The sequence below is a fragment of the Argiope bruennichi genome, chromosome 11, assembly GCF_947563725.1.
Source record: "Argiope bruennichi chromosome 11, qqArgBrue1.1, whole genome shotgun sequence".
Taxonomy (NCBI): Eukaryota; Metazoa; Arthropoda; class Arachnida; order Araneae; family Araneidae; genus Argiope; species Argiope bruennichi.
This window is the reverse complement of record NC_079161.1, coordinates 54,668,726-54,695,632: the sequence shown is the minus strand read 5'-3', so window position 1 is coordinate 54,695,632 and position 26,907 is coordinate 54,668,726. Positions and strand designations below refer to the sequence as shown.

The following is a 26,907-nucleotide window of genomic DNA, read 5'->3' as shown; positions in this document are numbered from 1 at the left end:
AAGTTACTTTGAATACGGTCATTCAGTGAGAAAAGCTAGAAGATGCTTTCCCCTTATTTTAAAGGCGATTGTTGGAAATATCCTTTCCGATTTCGACCACCCGTAGTGGTAATTGATCATCTGTCCTCTCAGCCGTAACCAAGTTGCTTTCTTGTGGTTTTACCATGTCTGAACCCTTGAAAAAGCTTTTTATCATAGTTTTTTTTTTTTCCCTGAAACATTAGTTTACTAATTTTGTAGAAGAAAGTATTGAATTAAATATTATGACGTTAAATAAATTGCAATTAAGATAACTGCTGCTTAGTTATTTAGCAAATTATTGTCAATTTTTCAATCATATTTGTAATTAAATAAATTTCTCAAGCATTACTGAAGCTGTAAATTTAATTCTTAAAAAGCTTGAACACATCATTGTGAATTTTATTTTATTATTCTTCTAACTCATCAATTTTGATAAAATGTGACAATTTATATATTATTTTTAAAGATCCTAATTGTTTATATTTCCTTTTTAAAAATATTCCCATTTCTTTGTGCATAACACAGATAACAATCATCTGCTGTTTTGTAGATTAAAATGTCTTTGAATGTTTTAGTATTAATATATAGCGCACACAGAAATCGAATATAATTTTTATTCTTAATGTAGTTTGAGCGTTTTTAATATAATTACTAGTAACGTTTTCCTATTCTCTTACAGTGATTTTTTTTTTTTTCTGATAGTATTTTTTCAGTATAGTGTTTTTGAAAAATATGCTCAATTTTGTAGACAATCAATAACTGAATTATAACAAAAAAAAACTATTTTTCTGCAGAAAAATTTACTAATACGTAGATAATCACCAGATTTGAGAAAATTAATTTTTAAAAAGTAAGATTAGATATGGTATACTTAGAATCCAATACATAAGATTACATTGCGATAATATTACGCTGAAAAGTAGTTAGCAAAAAACTTTTATATATATATCTGACATTCTAAATGATCAGCATTCGTTATTAAATACAAGTATTTTTACTAGCAGCTGATTTAGATTTTCTTTCAGAAATGCTTAAAATTAAATCTAGAATTCCTGACTTTTTTATGCGGTTATTTTATTTCAATACAAATGTTTTTGGAATAATTTAAGTGTCTAGTAACTTCTGAGTGGATTGAAATGAAAGTATAAAGATTTCAATATTTATCTTCTGATATAAAAAAATTACTAATTATTATTTTTGTTAGATTTTAACAACCTCCTTAAATATTTTAAAATCAGAATTATAATTTTTAATGAATGTTTAATTATAAATTATTAAATCAATCGTTTTCATAAATTATAAAAAAATAATGGTAAAACCGACAGCTTACTTAAAAATCAAAACCAAAATGTATTATTATTAGGAATATATCCAGTTCAAGTATTAAAATTTAAGGCTGAAAAAAATTGTAAGTTGTAGATTCTTTAATACTTGTTGTATTAATAAATTAGTGACTGGGAAGTACATATGAAAAGAAAAACGAGGTTCCATTAAGTTTTTCAGCACCATTTGTGATGAATGGGAGCAAAGAAGTAACAATTTATCCAGGGTACCAATTACCTTCATAATACCATTTTGTCAGAAATGGAACTTCAAGTAATTCTTCTTGTTCAAATGTTTAGTAAATTCTTGGTTCGAATATTAAGACAAATAGATGAGCCCAACTATAAACATATATATTATTATAAAGTTACAAAATTATATTAAGTTAAAATATTAAGGAATTTATAAAGTTAAGAAATTAAAAAACAGGGAAAAGATGAAAGTTTTCATTTGAGTACTACTCACAAATGAAATTATGCAAGTTCATTCCATACCTCTTAGGAATGTTACTTTTAAAAAAAATGCTGCCAAAGCAGGGTTTACAAGACTTATCAACGCCAACAACTGCTGGACGAAATCTCCTGACCCTAAGGGGTGCAATACAAAAGGGAAGGGATTTTATGAGGCAATTAGGGTTCAGCTGGAAAGTTCAAGTGAGGAAAAGAAGTTCAAACTCGTTGCTGGTACAGCAGTTGTATGGAACCGTCAGGAAAGGTTAAAAAAAAAATTGGTACAGCAGTTATACCGCCCATAAGCTAGAAATTTTTTTTTCAGCCACAATTTTTTTTTTTTTTTTTTTATGAATTAGTTCAAAGGCATATTATTATTATTTTTGTGTGTGTATAGTATATGTTTTTTTTAATTTCACGAATAAAATCGAGATGAAATTTTTAAATTACACTAACACACTAAAATTTATTAGTTATCATCTGGAAAGACTTTTTTTTTAAATTTTATTGAGGTTTTCATTCAGAATAATTTGTTGTTTTGGAGAGTCAGAAAATCTCAAATATATTTTAATGAAATGGCTTATCCGGAGCAATCTTTTCTATTGGTAGAGTCTTGTTTTTGGAACTGCATGTTGTTTATTTAAGATCCTGGAGTAAGAAAGTTAGCTTAAACCAATGAACTTAATTTTATTTATATATTATGATGGTCAGTCGTTGCTGTATACTTTTGGTTTCTATTCTAATTGATATGATAGAATATTGATACATAACATCCGGTTTGAGTTTGTAAGATTTTATTGGGGGGAAAAAAACTCTGATTCTGTAAATTTAATTGATATATGAAAGCTCCCATAAAACATTTATACCAACTTATTAAAAATGTAATTAATACATGTGTATATGCTTAATTAGTTATTATTTAAATCCTGAGATATTTTCTTATGTCACTTTAAATTGTCAGTATATTGATTCATGAACACAATTGTATAATATATTTTGAATTGTTTTATAAGAAGTAAAGTAAATATTTATCATTTTATGTTATTCATTTTTCATTTTTTTTTTTTTTCAGAACCAGTGTAATATTACAGATACTGAGGTATATTATAATTTTCTAATAACATTTTAAAAATAATTTACATTAATGTAGTAAAATCAATTTAAATTAATTTTAACTTTCGTCTTTTTTTCTTGTATTTTTAAATCATCAGTAATCATTTAACACTACAGAAAATAATAAATAAATTAATATATTATTTGGCAATAAAATTTTAATGTAAATGAAATCCTACTACCACAAAATGTCTTTTGAATTTTTCTTATGTAGAAGTACAGAATATGAAAGAGATTTAATTCACTTAAAAATTATAATTTTTTTAATTGTGTACCATGTGAGACATTTATTTTAGACGTTGAATTACATTTTGAAATACCGGGTGGACAAAACGTCCGTAAAAACTTTAAAAATTCATAAAACCAGTAAAATTAAGCAAAATAAAAAACGATTTGCAGATTTAGCATCGATAAGTCACGGAATTTTTTTAGGCAAGAAAAAAAAAATTCAAAAAAAGCATAGAGGTTGCATTGGTATGAACGACTTAGTTGGAGATATGCAAATGAGACAGGCAATTATAAATACTTACGCTCTTGATCCAGAATCGGTTCTCTGTATCGTGCTATGTAAGTAAACACGGATGCTATGTGGAAAAGATAAAGCTTTGGTGAAGCTGTTTTACCTGGACCAGGAATCAGCGACTGTTGCACTGGGTAAATTCCGATGTCAGAAAAATGTGAAGAATAAAAAAGGACTTTTAAGTGGCGTACCTCATAAAACTTGTTCAGCTGTTTGAGGAAACTGGACCGCTGGAGAGTCGTGTAATGTCCGGACGAGCAAGTCTAATGTTGACATGTTCAGAGCACGTTGCATCCGAAATGAAAATATTAGCTTCCGAAACTGCGGTTGGGAGTTGCAGTGCATGAGAAACTGGCAGATGCTTGGGATTACCACCCATTCACGATATGCACCATACTTCATGGAGTTTTTAATCAGTGTCCATACAAATTACTGCCATGAACTTTTAGCATCGGATTCTGTAGAGAGAGAAGCATTTGCGAGCTGGGCTGTCTACAAAATTGAACAAGATCCCTCCTGGGTCTTTAACATCTTGTGGACAGATGAAGCTCATTTTTCGCATCTGGGCGACGTCAAATCCACGAGTGTACGCTGAGAAACCACTGCATTCCTTCAAAGTCACAGTGTGGTGTGGGTTCACAGGTTCCTTCATCATAGGACCCTTCTTTGAAACACAGTCTCGGGTAAATGGGTGGAAAACGGTAACAGTAAATGCTCGGCGTTATTTAACGCTTTGTGGTGAAAGCTTATAAGCCAGTTAACAACTACGCTACAAGAACAATTGCTTTTTGTATCGTGGTCATGTTAATGGGCTGCGAGCTACAAGGTCTCAGGTTCTATCCTCACTCATACCAATCCGCCACATTGGTGACCTCGGACGATGAACCTTCAACCTTCGTACAGCTGTTGTGGCGCCATCTGCCCACAGCAACCCAAAATCGTCAGATTCACTTGACGCTCAACGGCAACCACTCATCCACACACGCTCGCCATAACGCTTGGCGCTACTCAAATGGGTACAGGCGCATTAGAATCAACAGCTAATACATCACCACTCAACAGCATATCGTTCGTCTCACCTCCGGCTCACTGGAGGGAGAGTCTGTGGTGAAAGCTTATAAGCCAGTTAACAACTACGCTACAAGAACAATTGCTTTTTGTATCGTGGTCATGTTAATGGGCTGCGAGCTACAAGGTCTCAGGTTCTATCCTCACTCATAACAATTCGCCATAGCTTCTTCACGAAAAGGTTGTTCCATGTATGCATGAAAAAGATGCACTTTCCGCCATTACTTTCATGCAAGATGGAGCGACGAATCACACTGCTATTCCAGTCAAGGAATTTCTAATACACACATCCGGGGAAGAGAGAATCATTAGAAGACGTTGCAAGTTTCCATGGTCTTCTCGGCCTTCAGATCTGACACCAGCAGACTTTTGACTATGGGGACATTTAAAATCCTGTGTGTATCGACCCCGTCCATCCAATCTGTCAGAATCGAAAGATTCAATCCGCCTAGAGATGTCATGTATACTGTTGGACATGCTGCACTCTGCCGTTGCTGGATTTGTGACATGCCTGCAATGGTTAATCACTTGTGGTGGTGGACATGTTGAACACATATTGCAATAATAAATGATTTGATAACATTTTTGTTATTCACGTGTCTATTCTTTCACTTATGAACAAAACACCACCTATCGGCTGAATTTTTCCCCCTTACCTAAAAAAAATCACTTGACTTATCGATGCTCAATCTGCAAACCGTTTTTTATTTTACTTAATTTTATGGGTTTTATGAATTTTTGTAGTTTTTACGGATTTTTTTTTGTCCACCCAGTATTTATCAATATATACCCATTCAGTTTAGATAATGAATTGCTTAATGTAACTTATACTTGTAAGTTGCTTTTGTGGAATGTACCATTAACTGAGACAACTTTGCTTTCTTTCAGACAATAACAAACTGCAGAATAATTCAGGTCACTCTAGAAACTTTATCTACTTTTGTAGATTGGGCTCCTATGCACAACATAACTGAAAAGCGACCTTTATTTTCCCTGCTGTGTAGACTTTTAGGATACCCTGAATTGCGCATACATGCTGTTAAGTGTTTGTTGAATGTTCTTGACAGAAAGGTAATTTTAATATGCTTTGTGTAAACAACGCTTATATATTTGATGAATTTAATTATAAAATGTTATTCTGATTCTTTTTCAGGAAAATAGAATTTAGAAAAATAGAAAATAGAATTTTTCAGGAAAATTCAATATTTGGCATTGATATAGTATGGCTATTTTCTTTTTGCAGAATAGTCTGGGTTTTTGGTGCTTTAAATAGAGCTACAAAATAATATTCCTTCTTGTATGTCCTTTGGGTTTTAAAGCTAAAAAAATCTAGAACGGCATTTGTATGGTTCAATGTGCTGCCCATTGCAATTAACACATTTGCACTGTGGATTCTCAGCATTCCTTTGGTGGCAAGTTCTTGAGTTGCAGTATCACTCATTATACTTGCATCTTACAGTTACCATAAGTATGAGCAAACGATCAACGGGAAAATAAAGTATTATTAAATGCCAAATCCATCGGAAAATTATATCTGATGGTAGTTACAAATATCCCAGTAAAAAAAAAAAAGCTTCTGCTTGCTTAGTATTAAACAGAAATGATATATGTGTAATTATTTAAATTGTTACATACATTGAGTTTCTATAAATAAGTTTACGAAGAAAATAAATACAAAGAAGTGATTAAGGTACAATGAAACATTTTCATTGTACCTTAATCACTTTTTTGTATTGCAGAGATCACAAATCCCTCTTTAAATACTGATAAGTCTATTGTGGTAACACTGAGTAAAATATACTTCTTAACTATTTTTATTTCTGCCACACACTTATTCCCTAAATCTGTTTATCTTTGAAGTACATTGCTATCATTCAGCGAATCATTCCCTGCTGTATCAACTTTTCCATGTTTAGTTTCAAATTAGTTGGCTTATGTTCATAAGAACATTTTCTTAAAATTGTATTCCCAGGAATAATATAGTTATTATAATATAAGAAATTATAGAATTATTATTTCCTACTTTTTTTTTTTCTCCTCCTTTATTCCAAAATTATATATGTAATCCTGCAAGTAGTCAAAATTTATAATTTTTTTAGAAACTGATTTTGTAGAGATTCTCAATTGAAACTGATTTTATTTCAAAAAAAAATATGCGATATATGTAAATTAAATGCATGTGTCTGTCTTTAGAGCAAGAGAGAGCTTGCTTCATTTTTAGAGTCGCTGTTAAATTTCCTGAGATGTTTGTTGTTTATTTGTTGATTACTATGAAAATATTCTGATTGCTTAATATTATACACAAATGATATACGTGTAATTATTTGAATTGTTACATGCATTGAGTTTCTATAAATACTTGCATTTGTATTTGCAGGGTAAGCCATCTGACCGAAATATGTTACTTTTTTTCTTTGAAGAAACTGACCTATTCAAAGCTGTAATGTAAGTATTATTGTATCTTAAATATGTATTTTTTGTCAATAATATCCATTAATTATTATATTACATTTTATATTTTAGCATACATTTTATGTGCTTATTTTTTCTTTTGCCATTCAATTTTACATCCTCCCATTGATGTGGTGTGGAAGTTTAAAGTGGGAGGGTGACCTTGGGTATTGTCTTTGTCATCAGACCATGGTTCAAACTTACGAGGTCCGTCCCAAAATAGCCCTAGTGTTGCTTTAAAACGGATGTTATTATAACTAAAACTAAAGAGCCATTAATTTTAATGATGCTTTTAAAAAGTTATTTTAATTTATAAAATATTTATTTGATTATAAAATTGTTTATAAATTTTAGAATCTTGATCCTCATTGTTGTTAAGCAAATTTATTCTATTTTTTTTTTCATTATGTTTTAGAATGTAATTTAATGTTATATCAAAACACTGTATTATTTTATGCATATTCATTTTTTTCCCAGCAACTTAGACATCTATTGTCAAGATCATTATCTGTTTTTCAAGGAATTTTTGCAGTGCCTATTAGCTTTAACGTCGAATTTATGTGCCACAACTGTAAGTTGTCATTTTATTTTTACATTTAATTTTTAATTACATGCATTTGTATATGCCTCAAAATTTATCCTGTGTGACATCTACTTATGTACTTAAAATATATTTGGTTTTAAATCATTCTGATAGACAGAAAAACTTGAAGAATTATTTTAATTTAAAGATCTTCTCTTAGTAATGTATAGATTGTGTAGAACAAGAATTTTGAATTGGAGTGTATGCAAATTTAGAGAAGTACTTACCTTAGTGATTCAAAGCTTTTGAGAAAAAATATAGAATAGATTAAATAGTCATTTCCAGTACATGAAAGGTTGTGCTAGTTAGGTTTTGGCTTCAGGATCAGAAGAGTCCAAGTTCAAAACCCAATTACAGCAAAGATCCGCTCTTAAGTGGATCTGGTACACATTAAATCTCTCAGAGTCAAACATCCTCCCATTGTCATGGTGCAGAAGTTTGGAATGGGGATGCAAACTTAAGTATTGTCATCATCTGATCACAGTTCAAAATTAAAGTCTGTCTCAAAGTAGCCCTAGTGTTGTGTTAAAATGGGGGGGGGTATATATTTAAACTAAACTAGTGCATGAAAATAAGTTCTACTGGGTGACATCATAAAAAATTTCAGAATGTTGCTGCTGAATTATAGTATGGTATTAAGAGAATAATTATTCTATTGTATTATATTTAATAAGTATGGTCTCTTGTTAGTAACAAACAGGCATTCATTATTTGTGTTATTTGAACGTTGTAGTCAGGTAGCTTTTCATAAAATAATTCAGGAATTACAAGTAAACGCTAAAATAAAATTATCTGTATGTTGTATGTAAACAAGTATAAAATGTTCTGTATAAAATTATCTGTATATATCTGTTCTGTATAAAACAAGTATAAAATTATCTGTATGTGATATGTAACAAGTATAAAAACAGATGTGAAATTCTTTAATCTTTAAGATGAAGAAGAAAAAAAATGTTTTAAAAAAATCTTAAATATGATATGGAATTTTAAAAAAAAAATAGAAGGCATGCAAGTACTTAAACAAAAGTATTTATTTTTATTCCTTTTTAAATTCAATTATTTCTTTTATAGGATCTGTTTCCTACTGAAATTCCTGAAAACTTTTCTCTTTATCTAAATTGTGTTGTTCTATTTACCAGACACCCAAGTGTGGTAAAGTATAATTCATATTTTATGTCTTTAAAAACTTTCTTCAAATATTATTTAGGTTCTCATTGAAATTACCTTATCTTATAATTTGTAATTAGCAAGTTGCTAAAGAAATGGAACAAATTAGGAGTTGCAAACTTTGTTAAGTGTGTTTTCTGTGCTTTTATATAGTATCTGTCTTTCTATAAATATCATTATTCTGTAATCTTTTGAATAAATTCTTATAAATGAAATAAAGGGGTAGAAAAAAATTACTACAAAACAATTAATATAAAAGCTACATAAATAAAGCATAATGATTTCATGTTTTTATTCCATTTCATATTGATCACTTTGCTGTTAATTATGTTTGGAATCATTTAAGAGTAATTAACTCTTACTATGGCCCTTAAATGATTATGTAAATTTAATGGAGATGACAACTGTAGTCATCACTAATTTTATTTACAAAGCTGCTGATTCGGTTCCTAGAATTTAATTTAGTCGTAATTCTTGACATGCGCATTTGCAAATTATTCATTGTAAAATCAATTTCCACTTTTTAACTATTCATATTTTTTCCATTAAAAAGCACTATAGATTAATAGTGTTTTTTAATGAAACACTATAATCAATAGTGTATATAATTAAAAACACTTTATTTTTCCATTAAAAAACACTATGTGTATATATTAGTTGCATTAAACTATGCTTATTGAAAAAATAATAATACTTTGATTTTTGAATAGGTTTGTTTGATTGGGTAGCTTTAAATAACATTCAATATATTTTTAAATAATATTTTGTTAAACATTATAAATGTTAATGTACTGTGAAAATCAGAAATCTTTTCTATTTTTTGCTGCATCTCTTATAATTTTCTGTTTCTTTAATAGTTTCCAGTTTTACTGATAAAGTTATTTAAATTTCATTTCAGGTTTTGGGTCACTTAGCTCAAATCATATGGTTACATATTTTTCGAAATGCTAAGCTATCCTCTGATGAATTTGTTAAAAATTTAGTACCTACCCTGTTAAAGTATGAAGCAGAAAAGCTTATTAAGGTAATTATCTCTTATGTTTCTCTTTCTTAGTTGCTTTTGTTTTAGTTAAAAATTTTCTATTGAAGATTATTGGACGAAATTTATCAAAAGATTGTCATGGTATGCATAAACCTTATCATTGTATGCTATAGTGTAGCAACATCTATAGAACATATTAATACGAGAAGTTTTAAGACAAGAGAATGTGTTTGCAATGAAGCTTAATTGCACAAATAACATCTGAGAGAGGATGATAATCTGAGAAATATATAACAATTTTAAAACTAAGTCAAACAGTATTACTGAGAAGAAATTAAAATTAAAAACCAAATGAGCATTTTAATTCAGCATCTTAAATACAATAATATGGCATAAGTTTATATTTTTAAAATTTGATTTGTTAGTTTTTATAGTTTTTTTATGAACTATACTGAACAGTAAATATATTTTATGCTGAACACTGAAATTTACATCTACAAGTAAAAGATTTGAAGGTACTTGATAGAATGGTTAAATTAGGCCATTTTTTTTAATATGTTTTATTTGAATGAGCAGTTTTTATTCATTGATCATCTAGAATATATGGATTTGACTTTTTAATAAAAAAATGTATGGAACATTTACTTGGCCTATGAATGTTTAAGCTGTGTGATTTTTGTAATTTTGGTCATGCCGTTTTAATGAATTTATTTTAGAATTGTACTATATAGTGTTCATGGATTTATTATTTAAATTTAATATATTACATATATTAACGACTTATTGCAATTGGTGCTATTCCATTTCTCTTCTCAATATCTCTCTAATTTTTATATCCGTATTCAATTTAAAAGAATTTATCAAACAGAAATGAACATCTTGCTGAAGGATGCTGAAATATGTTATATTAGAAAATATAGTAATATTTCTATTGTATGTAATTTAGTGTTTGAGCTATTAAAGAAAATAGTTCTTGTGGTGATAATGTGCGAAAATGATGTGTTAGCTTTATGGAATATCTATATAATGACTTAAAATAACATATCTACAATAATTTGATATATTTTACCAAGAGGGGCTTATTCTTAACCCCATGAAAGAATACATGCCCTTCCTTATGTAATGAGAGTTTTCCTTAAGTTTTGAAAAAAATAAAACTGAAACAATTGATAATCACTTATTAAGATTAAGAACAAGTACCAAAAAAGGATATTCAGAGTTTTTCTTGAAGATAGAAGTAAAAATAAAAATTGATTAGGTGAGCAAATGCTCACAGTCAGTTTGGATGAAATTGAAGTGAATTTTTTGTGTAATATATATATATGTAATGATGTTTTAATTCTAATTTCAATTTAATTAATTTCCAAGATTTTATCTTAATTTAGCCCATAGTAACTTCATTCTAAAATATTCTTTTATTTCGTGATCCGATTCCGCTTTCGGTTTAATTAATTCCTCTGTAAAACTAATGCCCCATCAATACTACATCTCAAATGAAAGTAATCCCTTTGGTGCCCTTGAAAAGGTGTCAAAGGTCACCACGTATATTGAATTGGCACATGGCCATAAATCCCATGTTATATAAGACTAGTGTTCATTTGTTTCGCGCTTCTTTCTTACTTCTGCTTTTGTGTCACACTACGTCTGCTTGTAAATAAATTGCTTTCCCGAGATGGATATTAAAATTAAATTAAAAATACCAAGTCTCTTCACTGCTTCGAACCTGCATTCTACTAAAACCAAAATATATTACATATATATATACATACACACACAGGGTATTGCTGAATCCGACCAACAAATTCAAAGGTGTGATAGTGGGCATCAAGAGGATGAGGAATCACCATATAACATAGTCCCAAATGACATTTAGTAGATGAGAATTGCAAACATGTAGGGAGTCTGAGAATTGTTGGTAACTGTAAAAAATTAATAAAAAAATAATAAATGATGTTTCAATTATAAATTTTTTTCATGTAGGTAATGTCCAGATTCAATGATATAGGGGCTCGTAAATTACTGAAAGGGAAAAAGTAGTCTAGAACCCTTATTTGTAAAAATATTAAAACTTGAAGAAAAGCTTCCATAAAAGCTTGAAAATATGAAGAATTTTAAACTCATTAATTTGATATAAGCATGTAGTGAGAAAACTGAGGAATTTTTAAGATATTCACGAAAAACTAAAATGGATACCAGAAAACATTACTGCAACATCAGTATCGATGTTTGTAGAGGGTGTTGTTAAATTCGAAAGATAAATTCAGAGCGGGAATAGTAGAAAAATTACAATAATATTGTATATATTTATATATATTGTATATATTTGTATATATTGTATATATACACATAATATACAATATGCTAATAGTTGTGGCTCAGAAATTGATCTTGTTACTAATTATTGAATGACAATAATTAATTGTAAACAAATCATCATACAAACATTTCATATTACTTAATTGAATGCTTTTACAGCTGTACTTAATTCTATGCTTTTCTTAAGTAATTAACAGAGCCGCAACATATTATTAAAAATGTTCGGAAAAGGCCTCGCTGCATCATCTAAACTCCCATTCGGTCAAAAGAAGGAAATATAAACGAAATAAAGATTTTGGTATCAAGCAGAAAATTTAATCTAGTGCAAAATTTGGCTTAACTGTTACCAGACAGTTAATGTTATGACACATATCATTAAAGTGTGAAATCCATTATTTCATACAATCTGATGTTATTTCATGGAATTACAGTAGCATTTTAATTTTCCTGAGTATTAATTTGTTGTCAACTCATTTCATTAATTATTATGTTTCAGTCTTATTAAATATGAAAGTGAAAATTTTTAAAATGCATTCCAAATCAGTAGTTTAACAGCCAGAAAAATCGATATTTTGGGCGAATAAGCGGATTGCCAAAGATTGCAATTTAGGATTAATTTCTTTCGTGCTCTTTGTGGCTATCCAGTTTCTGTGACTAAGATCAATTTAGCAAGGTTAAGTAACATCTTTTGTACATTTCTACTCTTCTCAAGAGTTGAATTATGGGCAAAATTTGCATTATAATCAAATTCTTTATGTTATTGGTATTAATAATACATTAATTATTAATAAAGGATTGTGTTTTTATATATATATCATCTCAATTTTATTAAACAGAACTAGATAATATTTCAACTGATGTCATTTAAATACTTTTTTTTTTTTTTTTCAGTGTGGATATCCATCCAAAAGCGATTGCCTAGCATGTAAATTTTCTCTCTCAGAATTTGACTCTGATGACGAATTTGAAATAGAATTTAGCAGTAAGAATTCAATTTATATCTATTTGTCTTGCATATGCTTTATAATAATAGCATTGAATCACTGTATGCTTTTTGTTCAGAAAGCATTTTTTCATATTTTGTATTTTTGTTAATTTTTCCTGAATATTGCATTTTACAAAAATATGGGCTTCTTATGAAGTAGGGAGCAAATGAAATGTTTTGCATGAGTCTTCTTCAACATTTAGTTGTATCCGAGGCACGATTTTTTTTCTTTTGATAAACCTAAAAAAGCACTTACAAGATACTAATTTAATTCATTAATGTCCAACATAAAACATAATTTTAGTATAAATTTAAAACATAAATTTCAGTAAATTTATTTTTAATTGTGTTTAAAACACCAAAATTAAGAAAACTGTAAATTAAATTTTAAAAAATCAAGAAATTGGTCAAAATTATTTTATAAAATTTTTGTAAAAATAAAAGATTTTTAAAATGTAATAAAATATCAAAAACTAACAATTACTTTCAATTCCTTTTCATTTACATTAAAAATAAATTAAGAAGGGGTTCAAAAAGTCACCACTTTGACTTGATATTTCATGAATAAATAGTATATTCCTATTCTAAACCTAATAATATGTCTTGACTTCTTAGACTAAACAAAAAAAAAAAAAAAAGAGTATGATTGATTTATTCATTGAAATGAAAGTGTATCTGTTCTGAAATGGGAGCTACATTCGTCATTAATAGGTAACAAGTAAAAATAAATTATATCAAATGCTGGGTTATTTAATATTATCACTATAAAACCATCCTAAGTCCCATTGTTTTAATAAATTTTAAGGTTTTAAAAAAATCGATTTCTTTTAATGAATTTTCTTAAAAAGTGTTAATGAGAAATTTATTGAACAAAAACTTAAAAATTGAATGTCAATAATGCTGTAAGGTTTAAAATTTTAAATTGGAAACAAATCATAATTTGCAATAATTACTAAATAAGACTTTAAAATTTTTATACATGCCTAAGCCTCTAATATACATGTATATTTACTCTATAATCGTCCATGATTAGGGCCGGGTTAAAAACACTCCCTTCCTTTTGATCTGCATTGTTATAGGCTGTAAGCTTCTGCTTTGGAGTTTTGTAATCGAGATAGATTTTTTTTTAAATATTTAATTTGGTTCATTCATTAGTTTACAAATGAATCTAAGAATGAATAAATAGCAAAGATCAGTGAGCTGAGGTTTGAAATTTGTATTATTTTATTTATTATATTATTTATTTCCTTTTTCAGACCAAATTGAAAGTTATTACTTATATCTTTTCTGTTCATGGGTAATTAATATTTTTATATATTTGCATATAAATGTACTTTAGCAGTGTGCATGAGATATTCTACAACGGGTTTCAATAGTTAATCTGCGACAAACAGATCTGAAATACTGCTAACAGGATAACAGCCCATCCAGATAAATATATCTTCTAGTATTTATAGATTTTAGTAAATGCTTTTCTGAACTTTTAATTTAATAGATTTACTGTTGTGGTTTACATCTTTTAACACCTATTATCTATCTAATTAGATAAATGCTTCTTTGCTATCATTTAATTATAATAAAGAAGTCATCTGATTAGATAGATGGTGTGGATTAGAAAATAGGTAAGATTCACTGACACACCATGCAGCAGCAAATGCATTTAAAAGAAAAAATATATTGAGTTTTAATCCTCAAATGATTTTGATGTCCAGCTGTGCTCATCACTGAATCAAAGCAAGATATTCACGTAATTGTTACTGCATGTAAGTAAATGTAATAAGAAATTATGTATTTATTTATGTTTGAGTTCTAGAAACAAAATAATCAAACACCTTAAAAAAAACTCTTTGGTAAGTAATTATTGATTAATGGACAATGAGAACAGTGTTCTCATTTGTTGAGCAAACTTCACTTTCAGTATCATTTATCACGAAATAAATAAATTTCTATATGTGACTAAGATTATTTTTAGTGTCTTATTTAGTAGAAATTTAGGTGTTTTTAGACCATTTCATTGATTGCCTTGAGAAAGATTTTGCAAATAGTTGATAGTATCTTGCTTGGCTTCAAAATAATGAAATTCAAAACATCATAGATTGATCAAATTTATTCACATAAAAGTGTTTCTTTAATATATATATATATATTTATTTAAAATGTTGTCAAGAATGTTGCTTTAAATACGTCTAATAAAAGCAAAAAACTATATACAGATTTTCACTTCATTATTTTTCAGTAGTATATTTAGTGACTCAAATATAATTCTTTCATTATTTAATGAAATCCTTTATTATTTAGTTTATTATTTTTCAAGTGGAAATATATGCCTAGCTCTAACAGTGTAAAAGTTAACTATTTGACTATGATTAGAGTGAAATCCTTGTATCCCTTATCATTACTTTTTTAGCTAATTATTTTATCCTTACAGAGTGTCGTTCAGATGTTTTAGAAAACTTGAGACTCATTAGCAAAGGATATCCTAAAGTTACTTTTTCTTTTGGAAGTTTATTGCTCAAATCATTAATCAATGGCCAAGAATGGAAAACAGTTTTAGATAATCCAATTGCAGGTAATCATTTATTCAAGCACTAATGTATATGTTTTTCTTTTTTGAAATGTTGATATATTTGTCAAATTATAATGTCTTTAATGTACTTGAAGGAAACTATATATTTTTCATTTCAAGTTATGTATCCACCATCATGCTGGGATGCAATAGTTAGCTATATGGATGCTTCTTATGGAGTATTGATGAAAAACATTGAAATTCCTGAAGTCAAGGCAAGTTATTATTTCTTTTTATTCCACCTTCCTTTTAATGTACTATAAACTGTATGATTTATTTAACTGAGACTAAGAATTTATAATTTTTCTACATTCTAATTCCAAATACATTCAATCAATAAGCGTTATTTTATGGAACATGGATATATTTTTTACTTTGCCAGTTTTCTTACTCCTAAAGAATAAGATGTAGTTGACATTAAATTTAATTTTCAAAGAAAATTCTGTGAAATACTGATTTTTGATAAAAAGTCATAGATTATTTTTATCTGGAAATGATTACTGTCAGTCTTGATATTAATCAAATAAAAAATTTAATTAAATAAAAAATATTAAATATTTATTTTAATAATTTTATTAAATAAAATTTCATTTTCATATATTAAGTTATGTTTCATCTTTATTTCAGTGTATATTTTATGTTTATTGTAAATATATTTCTTCTGAACTTATTTTGGCTTAATTTTTTAGCTGGAAATATAAATATGGAAATTTTTAAAAAATGAAAATTCTAATTTAATATGAGAAAATAATCACATGTGAGGATGAATAAAAAAAATGATTTAAATTTAGCAGCAGTTAGTGATGTATCACAAATAGACTATTAATAATTTTACAGGATTACAGAATAGATATAAGAGCTTCAAAAAGAAATTAACGTATTTATGTTTTTCCAACAAATGTCTGGAGGATTATTTGTTATGGCATAACAGCTATATCCAAACTCTGAATAGGAAGTAAGAGGAGTTGTATTTTTGTATAAACTAGATACTTGCTGTGATTGCAATATTGAAGTTGTGCTGGTAATTTGAAAATGCCTGCAGATATTATTAATGATAATCATTCTGGATAAATAATCTCCATCAGTGCCAAAATTTTTACTGCTGCCAAACAAGTTATTTGGCAGCATTAATACTTAAGACTAATTACTAAGCAACGTTAATACATAATTCATGTTTGCTGGGCATTTAATATGGAAATGTATATTCCAGTATTCATTCATATACATGTGCTGTATTGAAAATGGGTGCTGTGGCGACCAAACACAAGGAACAACTTGGTGGTCCTGTTTCAATTTTCTGTAGCGTTATGTTGTCGTAGGAAACATTTTGTAATGGCTGGAGATGAATTGTGGTTTCACCACTTCACATCCACAGTAGATAGATACTGTTATGAAATTATTGTACAGGACCTCTCTCATAAGAAAAAAAGCCCTAAGTCTAATCATCAGTTGGAAAATTTATGAACACTGTTTTTTCTGACTGTAGAAGTAATTTGTACTCTGAAAAGATAGCAATAACAACCAGCTCATCTTACAAAGCACTGCAGAATTTAAGAAAGATTATTATATATCTTGGATGTGGCAAATGAAGTGGTGGCATTATACTGCTAGATATTGATGATTTTAATTTTATGTCTGGAATAACAAGAGATACCAAAATTTTGGAAAAATGGAAATATTTCTGGTTGTTCCATTGATAAAATAAGTGGAATTCTTAGATTTGCCAGTTTTTTGCCAAGGAAAGAAAGAAAATATTTTATGTATTTAAAGATGCTTTTTTATCACTAAAAAACTATTAGTTGGAAGAAAATTATCTTTCTTTAAAATTTATTTTCAAAGAAAATAAAATCATAGAAACTGCTAGCTCACTTTTCTCATAGCCTTATCAAAAACATTTAATACAGCTTTGGAAAAATATTAAACTCAAAAATAGATCCCCCCCCCAAAGCTACAATTTTCTTTTTAAAATGCAAAAATTAAACTAGTTTTATAAAGATTATAAAAAATTGTCATTTAATCAATGTATTAACTTTTTCTCTAGGAACTGATGAATGAAGGATTAGAATTATTGAACTTAGCTCTCAATTTTATCCATAATGTAAGCACTGAGAATTATTTTGATTTTAAAATTTTGTTTTCTTTTTCAGCCAAATATTTAACTCACATTTAATTAATTTTTAGGACCCTGTGATATTATCATTTGCATTGTCATGTATATCATCACTTTTCTTCTTCATCACATTCCAGCCTGAACTGAGGTTACAAGTTCTTGAAAAAGTAAGAGCATATTTTGTTTTGTTTTCAAAAAGTGATTTTCAGTCCAAATATTGTCAAAAATTTACTTAATCTTGAGTATTTACTGATTGATTTTTTTTCATCTGTATTGTTATGCTGTTAATAAAAGAATATTTTATAAATTCGAAATATTTCATTAAATATTAAAAGATAATAAATGATAAGAATATTTCCTTTATTTATGAATATTAAAAGAGCCATCTAGAAAACAAAAACCATTTAGCTGTATAAAATAAAAACACAGTATTTATTGGAAAAGATCATTCTATTCTATACCTGAAGCTTCCTTTTCTTATCTTCATAATTACCTCCTACTTTTAAATGTTTGTCATATTTGGCAATGATTTTCACAATTCCCATGTTATATTCTTCTGCCGTCAGTTCTTTAATCCAAGTAATCACTGCATTCTCTAACTGCAGTTAGTTGTTGTGTATGTATTTACAATACCTCTTTGCATACAATATTTAATGTCAAAATGTAATCATCTGGAATTTCATTTTCAATAACTGATATAAAAAATATTTTTGGATTTATTTTTTTTATAAGGCTATAGTTGTGAGTTATACATTTCCATAGGGAACCATGATTATGATGTTCCAATATTCCTCTGAATTTAAATTTTAAATGTGTTTTAATATAATTTGAGTATTCTTTATCAGATTTCCGTAGAAAATACTATACACTAATACTTTATGCATTACAATAGGCTTTGTGGTAATGGAGAGAAAAAGATGTTAATGGCAGAAAAATTATATATGGTGATCTAATAATTTTTTAATAATGAACTACAGAAATAATTCTATTTGCTCATTTTTTTTTTTTTTTTTTTTTTTTTTTACAGATATTCTCATATTTAACTGACATTGTTAGAGAGGACTCCAGCAACAAAGATGTGGTGAATTTGCGAAGGCATTCATCGGCATTATTGATTAAATTATGTATGAATTTTCCAGATATGCTTTTGGTATGTATTTTTATTATTATTATTATTATTATTATTTAGTATAATCGAGTTAAATTTTATGTCCCATTAAGAAACAAAGCCAGAAATATTTTGGAAGGAATATAATTTTGAATCATGGTCCTAAGAGCCTTATATAACAGCTCTCAACAATGGTATTTATAATGCTAGTAATACATTATATTCTGGTAGCACAATGCTAGTGACACATTCTGGCAGTACAATTTTTGCAAATAAAATTTAAATAAATGCGAAATGGCATCTTTTTAGCATTTTATATTAATATTTACTATTCTGATGCATATATTTTTTTTCCCATTTTTGATTCCCCCATTGCCTTTTAAATTGCTATCTACGACAATGACCACTTTAGTTTTATGCTTGTAAACTATGCTAGATAATATTTCAATTCAAGAAAGAGATAACTTTTTATATGACGTAAACCTCTTAAAAGAATTTTTTTTTAAAAGTATGCCATTTTTGTTTAGAAAGAAAATATGATTCTAAATATAATTCTGAGAAAGTTATAAACATTTTTATGTCTTTCAACTACCATAAACTTTTGTGATAATGTATATTCAGTCATTATATTAATTAAAGAAAAATTTAGCAAATTTGGAGCTTGAACTTCACGTATTCTTAAAACTAATAAGTATAAACCCGAACTATCAAAAATGACTGCAATTGAAACTAGCTCAGTCATCACATTAAATCTGATTAATAAATAATCATACTACTTGTATTGTATACCAATCGGATAACTAGCACAAAGTATATATGTATTATGATATAGAAGTTTTATTAATAATTATTGCCTAATATAGATTTAAAATCTTTTATTATTATTATTATTAGAAATAATCCATTTAGAATACACTAATTAGAAAATGCTTTTATGGTCGTACATATATTTTTGAATTTTATTTATATTATTACAAAATGTAAAATGCTTGCGAACCTTTTATCTTAATATTCTGTACCATGTGTTGAAGTGTGATCTAAAATTGTGTGTACCCAACCTGTTCATACTATAAAACTTTGGTAGATTCCGATTTCATTCTTTGAACCATTATTACTGAGATTTTTAATTTATACAAATAAAAGAAAATTATTTTAGGAAAAGTAAGGCAGAAAAAAATAATGATTCATTCCTTATATTAAGTGATTTTTATTCACAAATTCATCCAAAAAATTTTAAATTCTAGTTTTATCATCATTTTGAGGGAAATATGAATACTTCAAGTAAAATATTTTTGTGGGGGTGGATTTAAAAATGTTTATAAAAAATATATAATGTTGAATTTAATTTTGAAAAAATTTTGATAGTTGATTTAAAATTTATTATGCTACTTAATGCATTTTAATTTAAAAATGGACCACAGACATTTAAATTGAATGAATATTGAACTTCTTTGATATCATATAATCTCAGATGAGTAATCATTATTAATCTCAGATGAGTAATCATTATTTTCTTATAATATGAGATTATTCTTTAAAAATTAATCTTCTTTTCATTTAGACCTCCAAATGTAATGTACATCGTGGAAAAAGATATTTAATGAAGTCAAACCTCTGTAATTGGTTTAATAATTATTTAATCAGTTTAATTTATTATTTTGTGGCTAATATGAACACAGTAAAGTATCCTTTATACATCTTTCAAGGGACTGATATGAAACCACTTATAAATGGAAAAACGCATAATTGAAAATTATTGAAATTATTTATTTAAAAAAATTAAATAATCTTGATAATGATAAATTTAATGAACTAATGCCAATTCATTTAAAAGTAAAAATTTTAAAAATAATTAAATGATACTAATATATTAATGCATCATATTGAAAACAATAATTAAATTTTAAAATTGAATATTTCTCATAAAAATGACAAAGATACCTTAATTGCATATAGTGAATACTAATTATACATTTTATGTTTGTGCCAGTAAGTGTTTAATTTTTTTAACATTTTGTGTCCTCACCTAACATACTGATTGTCTATGAATATTAAATACAGAATTATAAATCGAATTAAGTGTATTCATTATTTTCTCACTTTGATAAACAGAATTAATTCAGAAATTTTTAATTAAATCCATTATGTCACTAATGAAAAAAATAAGTGAGATATATCTGAAATGTTGCATTATGTATATGGCAATACTTTATCAATGAAATAATTACAAATAAATTGAGAATCTGATAAAGTGAATATAAATAGCCTGAACATGAGAAATTTTGTAAATAATACTTGACTGTTTTACATAAAGAGAAAGGGATAGATTATTGAAAATTTTGAGTTTTATTATTAAGAGATTCCAAAACATTATATAAGTTAATGTTACTTATTTAGTTAAATCATAATAATATTCTCATTTGAAAATACATTTCCTGTAAAGTACTTATTTACTTATACTATTCCACAGCCTGAATGGGACTACTTATGCAACAGAGTGCAGACTCTTCTTCAGTCTGGCCAGTCTACATCACGATTTGAAAAATGTGCTCTGTTGGAATCCCTTATGATCTTAAGGTCTGTAGTTCATATTATTTCCTTTCAAATATAAAGACATTAGTAGCAATTAAGTTTCGAATTTCACATTAAATCCTAATTTCTAAGGAAGAGCTCAATTAATGAGTGTCTTTGGTTTCAATTTTTTTTTTTTTTTTAATATTAAACTGGAGATAAAATCTTAGCCTTGTAACTTTAATTATAGAAATTCTGCTTTACTAATTTTCTTTAAAAAAATTTGAAATTAATAAGTTTAAAATAATTCTTTAAACTATTTTTTAAATGCTTTTGGTCATGTTTGTAAAGATGAATCTTCCTGACGTGACAGAGGATTAAAATTAACACTTGTTACATTCTTGATAACAATGTGTATACTTTAGAGATGTGCAAAGCATATTCTTTTTCTGTGTGTAATTTTATTTAGTTATTTAAAATATTTTCTGTGTGAGCATATCCATTGAATTTTCTCTTATATATTTGCATTCTAATACCATTTCCTTAGAAGCAAAATACCTTTGAAAAAAAATTTCTGCCATATCATATCAAAAACAAAATTATTTTTTAATGCAATGTTCAGTTTTTATTTGAAGTAAAAGATGAACAGAAATTCTTGGCACCTCTAATGCATTTCTGAAACAAAGAAAAAAAGTGATATTGTATATTAAGGCTTTTTATGAAATGTTTCATTGTTTATACTTTAGTGACAAAAAAAAACTAAAAAATGTAATCAGTTTATGGTATATTTCTTAATGGATTGAAATAACCAAATTATCCAAAAAAAAAAAAAAAAACTTTATTTTTCTTCATGATTTTATAAGTTCTCAATTCTTTTGATATGATAGCTTTAAAATCTGAAAAATTAATTTTTTAAACTGAATATCCATGTGTTCTACACTTGTCAACCCAGGAAAGGAAATCATAGGGATCTTTTAAAAAGAATCCACTTGGCTGACAGTTTTTTATTTCTTCACTCGGAGCTTGTGAACTGCCAATTTATGCATTTTTTAACGCTTCTTGTGAATTAATTAAATAGAAAAAATGGAATAGGATCAGGCTGAGTTACGATAAAACTTTAAAAATTAATTAGAATTGAAATTAGATTAAAAAATATCATTATATATCTATAATGCAAGCATAATTTTTTGAAAGCAGATGGAAGTTTGACGATAGAGAAGACACTTTGCAATTTGAAGTTCGTTTTATTCTCTTTAAGCCATCTCGTGGAGGCACAATAATTTACAAGCAAGAGCCATGGGCACATACACAACACAGAGCAAAATTGAGCAACACAGAGCAAGAATTGATGGAAAGCTGATGAATATTTTATACCTGGTCTTATATAACATGAGATTTCTGTCTTGTGTTGATTTTGATTGGAATTTCTCACACGTGTTGAACTTGAAAAGAGAAACAGACGGATCTGTTAGAAGAATCTGTTTACATCAGCAAAATATCATTACACACACACACACACACACACACATATATATATATATAGATAGATAGATATAGATAATGTTTAATCAAATCTCTTGAAATCTTAAGAACATGGTTTCAATTTTAACCATTCAATTAAGAACATTTCAAGAATGTATATATTTTTACATTTTTGAAACAAGATGTTCAGTAAACAAATCCAGTTCCACTGTTTCGAGAGATTAATTAAATTTTATTATTATTATTATTGTTTGTTATTATTAATTATTTATATTTTAATTATGTTAACTTGTTTCGAACATGCCATTGAAGGATTACATCCTAAATTTTGCAAAAATTTGACAATTTGATAAAAAGATTATAAAACAAATTTCTAGCCAGTAACTTTTTTTTTTTTTTTTTACGATTGCATTATTTTTTTATATATATTTTTCATATACAAGAAAGTAAGAAATGAAAATCAGCATCTACAAAATATGTAAAGTATGTTTGTGGTAATATGTTTCAGATGAACAATTAATATTGATGAATTAATAAAAATTATGATATTTCACTATACATCATTTGTGATCTCCATTACTATTACTTAACTTAAATTATGTTGTTGCATTTAGTGTTGCATTTTTTATTAAATGCATTTTTAACTTAAACATTTTTATATGGACATTTTATTTGCATAAATAATTTAGGGGCAATTGGTTCATAAATTTTACTTTATTGCAGCACTAAATTTCATGATTATGAAAAACAATCAAGCTTTTTGAAGGCAGCTTTATCATCTATAGATCACATATGGACCTCTCCTGTAATATTACAGTAGGTTGTTTTATTTCATATTTATTTAAATTTAAAATATATGCCTTAAAAACATAATAAGCATTTTGGAAATTTTTATTATTCAATAATTGTTTATAATTAATTGTAAAAAAAAAATTCTTGTTTACATTTTAAGATATAACATTATTTATATTTCTTTTATTTATATTTTTCAAATATTCAAATTATTGGTAACTTATCAGTTGAGAGATGAATAGTACTGGAATGCAATTAAAATGTAATTCTTTAAAGATAACTTTACACCTAAATGGCCTGAAACAGAGCAAAAGTCAGGAAGAGGGGAGCCATTTGTGGGAGGGAGAAAAATGAGACAGTATTGCATAGTGATCTGTGGACAAAACTTCATCTATAAGAAGAGCTACCCAACGACTACCAATTTCATTGGCAGGAGTCTTTTTTTTTATTTGCCTTTTATTTATTGCATATCTCCCTTTTAATGAGTAAATTTTAATGCTTTCTAGGGCTGGTCTCAAGCAGTCCCATTTTTTACTTTGTTCACTTTTCATTGTCCATTCAACTTCCAATGTGGAAGAAAAAAGAGAAAAACTAAAAAAAAGTAAAAAAATTTAAAAAAGCTTTTATGATGTAACAAGATTGAATTCATTAATTTTTTTATTAAAATAAATGTAACAAGATCATTAGTTTGCATGAAACCAATGAAATAGTAGAAATAGCTTTAAAAAAAAATCTTTATTGAAGCTCTGATGAATATTTGTACTAACTGCTCATTAGTCATTTAAATATTATTTCTGGCAATCCATATGCAATTATTTATTTCTTCAAAAAAATCCAACTTTAGATTAACCTTATACTTAACACAATCTGAAATATTGAAATTAAATTACTAATCTTATTAATTATATAATTACTTTGGTATTTCAAAAAAATTTACATCATAAATGATCATTTAAAAAAATTAAGAATATTTTAGTTCTCATAAATATTTTTTAATTGATAAAATTGTTATATAAATAAAATTTATATAAATTAAAATATTTTGCTGCAAAATAATTCATATATTATTTGTAGGATTATATTTTCAAAATATTTTGCCATCCTTTGAAAAATAATATATTCTAATCTTTCATTCAATATAGCTTTATTCCGATGTTCTAATTATATTTGTAAATAATTAAGCTGTAACATTTGATACAATACTATAAGTATTTTCTAATTTTATAGATTAGAATAAATAAAGTGACTGTTCATCATAATGAATGAATTGATTCTTTAATAAATGAATAATATAACTTAAACAACATTACCCCTCTCTATAAACGTTTTCACTGCTAAAAGTAACTGAGTTGAAAAGAGAAGGGAGTCCCTTCTCAATCTCAAGGGGGGGGTCCCTCCCCCCCTTGAGATTTTTTATATTATATTTAAATTTCTGCAGTTTAATTTTAGTTTCAGTATATTTAAGTTTCTACAGTTAATGTTTAGTAAACTAGTAACAAATGAAATTTGTTGAATTTGATTTAAAGAGCATTTACGAAATCTTTGTCGATATATATCTCACACTCAATTGATTCTAAAGAGACTGACCTTGAAATATACCTATGATATATTTATTTTCTTCACAAAAACAAATTAATTTATTATTAATAAGTTCATATTAAAGCATGTAAAGATTAAATCATGTTGCATTAAGTGTAGAAATATTGAAGTGAATAATAAATCGCTAAAAGTTAAAGTTACAAAATGAGAAGGTATTGGATGATTGCCTGCTTTTGATCTGTAAATGTTTTATCGTAACATTCACTTAGTAAGATTCCAGAAATGCCTGCCACATTACTTAAAATATGCTACTATATTTTAAAAATTCTGGAACTTGTTTTATTATGATGAAACAAATATAGATTAGATTTATTTATTTGATTTCCATTTGAAGTAAATAGGGGCTATGGTGGCCTTGTGGTAAGGTCTCAGCTTTAGAACCAGAAGGCTTCAGATTTGAGACTCAATTCCACCAAAAACCCGTTGTGTAGGCTGGTCTTGTGCACGTTAAATCTTTCGAAGCCAAACTTCCTCCCACTGGTGTGGTGTGGAAATTTGGAGAAGGGGTACCGGCTCAGGTGTTATCCTCATCATCTGACTGTGGTTCAAAATTATGAGGTCCATCCCAAAATAGCCTTAGTGTTGCTTTAAAATGGGACATTAATATAACTAAACTAAACCATTTTAATTAAATATTCTGTGCATATGAATTTGTCCCACCATATATAAAGAAATGGAAAAGTGGATTGCTAACAAACTTTGCCTTGTATAGAATATTTGTCATTGTATAGAATGTGAGAATCATTGTCCCTGCTGCAAATGCTTCATCTAAAATAGGAGTTACATGGTGTAAAACCATGGAATAAAATTGATTGTGAAAGCTTCAATGTGATGTTTTAAGTGTAAATTGGCATCAGGAGGAACCTGATATTGCCTTCTTTTATAATGCAAGTGTGGTGAAGTTTCAGATTTATCTGGAATTCCAGGCATTTTATTTTCCAAAATCTTAAATGTCTGGATTTTTTTTACTGAAGTTCTCAATTTTTGTCTGATTAGACTGAAGATTTCATTATGATTGCTAAATTAGAATTTGATTCAAATAAAAACTCGCTAAATATCACAATTTAAACAATTTTAGTTGCAGCCTTAAAAAAAAAGAATTATGTTTCTTTACCAAAACCCTTCTTTTCCATCCCCCCTCTGTTCAAGGCAATTACTATTTGGCAAATGTTTTAGGGAGTTTGCTTCCTTGACTACAAGGCCTTTGCTTAATTCTATCTGGAAAAAATCATTGTAAAATTAATGAAATACACACTGAACGAACTAATTGCATGTTACATTTAGCATAATTTTGAAGATTTATATTCAGAATTTCAAGAATTATATTCTTTGTAATTTAATTTTTATTAAATTTATTAGAATAAATTTATTTATGAGGGATTTTGGAAAAATAATTTTTTCAGGGAAAAAAATACATACCCAAAGATGCTAAATGCATATACAGTACATATTTGGAGAGAATTAAATTAAGTCTGTCTTGTCAGTTACTTGATACGTTTTTCTTTTATTATATGTAGGAAACGACATTACTCATTTATATTTAAGAAATGTTTTTTTTAATTTGAAATTGAACATTATTTTGAAGTATTATTATGAACAACATTATGAAGTATTATGTTATGTGTATTGTACACGAGCTATTTTACACAAAATTTGGACATTATTTTTATCCTTGTTTTGTATCTCTTTTCAAAAATGATCAGTGATCTCTTGTAGAAACTGAATGTTGCATTATATATTGTTTAGTGATAATTACTTATG

At 27.3% G+C, this 26,907-nt stretch overlaps 1 protein-coding gene across 1 annotated transcript in view; it reads left to right on the top strand.

The window, feature by feature from the left end:
• Positions 1-26,907, top strand: part of LOC129957192 (exportin-5-like) — a 59,793-nt gene that overhangs the window by 6,110 nt on the left and 26,776 nt on the right. Inside the window, exons 6-19 of the mRNA XM_056069391.1 lie at positions 2,866-2,892; positions 5,383-5,565; positions 6,872-6,939; positions 7,423-7,516; positions 8,600-8,680; positions 9,594-9,719; positions 12,885-12,975; positions 15,407-15,547; positions 15,665-15,759; positions 17,586-17,642; positions 17,726-17,821; positions 18,682-18,804; positions 21,233-21,339; positions 23,479-23,571. Of these exons, the coding sequence (XP_055925366.1) occupies positions 2,866-2,892; positions 5,383-5,565; positions 6,872-6,939; positions 7,423-7,516; positions 8,600-8,680; positions 9,594-9,719; positions 12,885-12,975; positions 15,407-15,547; positions 15,665-15,759; positions 17,586-17,642; positions 17,726-17,821; positions 18,682-18,804; positions 21,233-21,339; positions 23,479-23,571 (1,382 nt within the window). The remainder of the gene's footprint in view (positions 1-2,865; positions 2,893-5,382; positions 5,566-6,871; positions 6,940-7,422; positions 7,517-8,599; positions 8,681-9,593; positions 9,720-12,884; positions 12,976-15,406; positions 15,548-15,664; positions 15,760-17,585; positions 17,643-17,725; positions 17,822-18,681; positions 18,805-21,232; positions 21,340-23,478; positions 23,572-26,907) is intronic.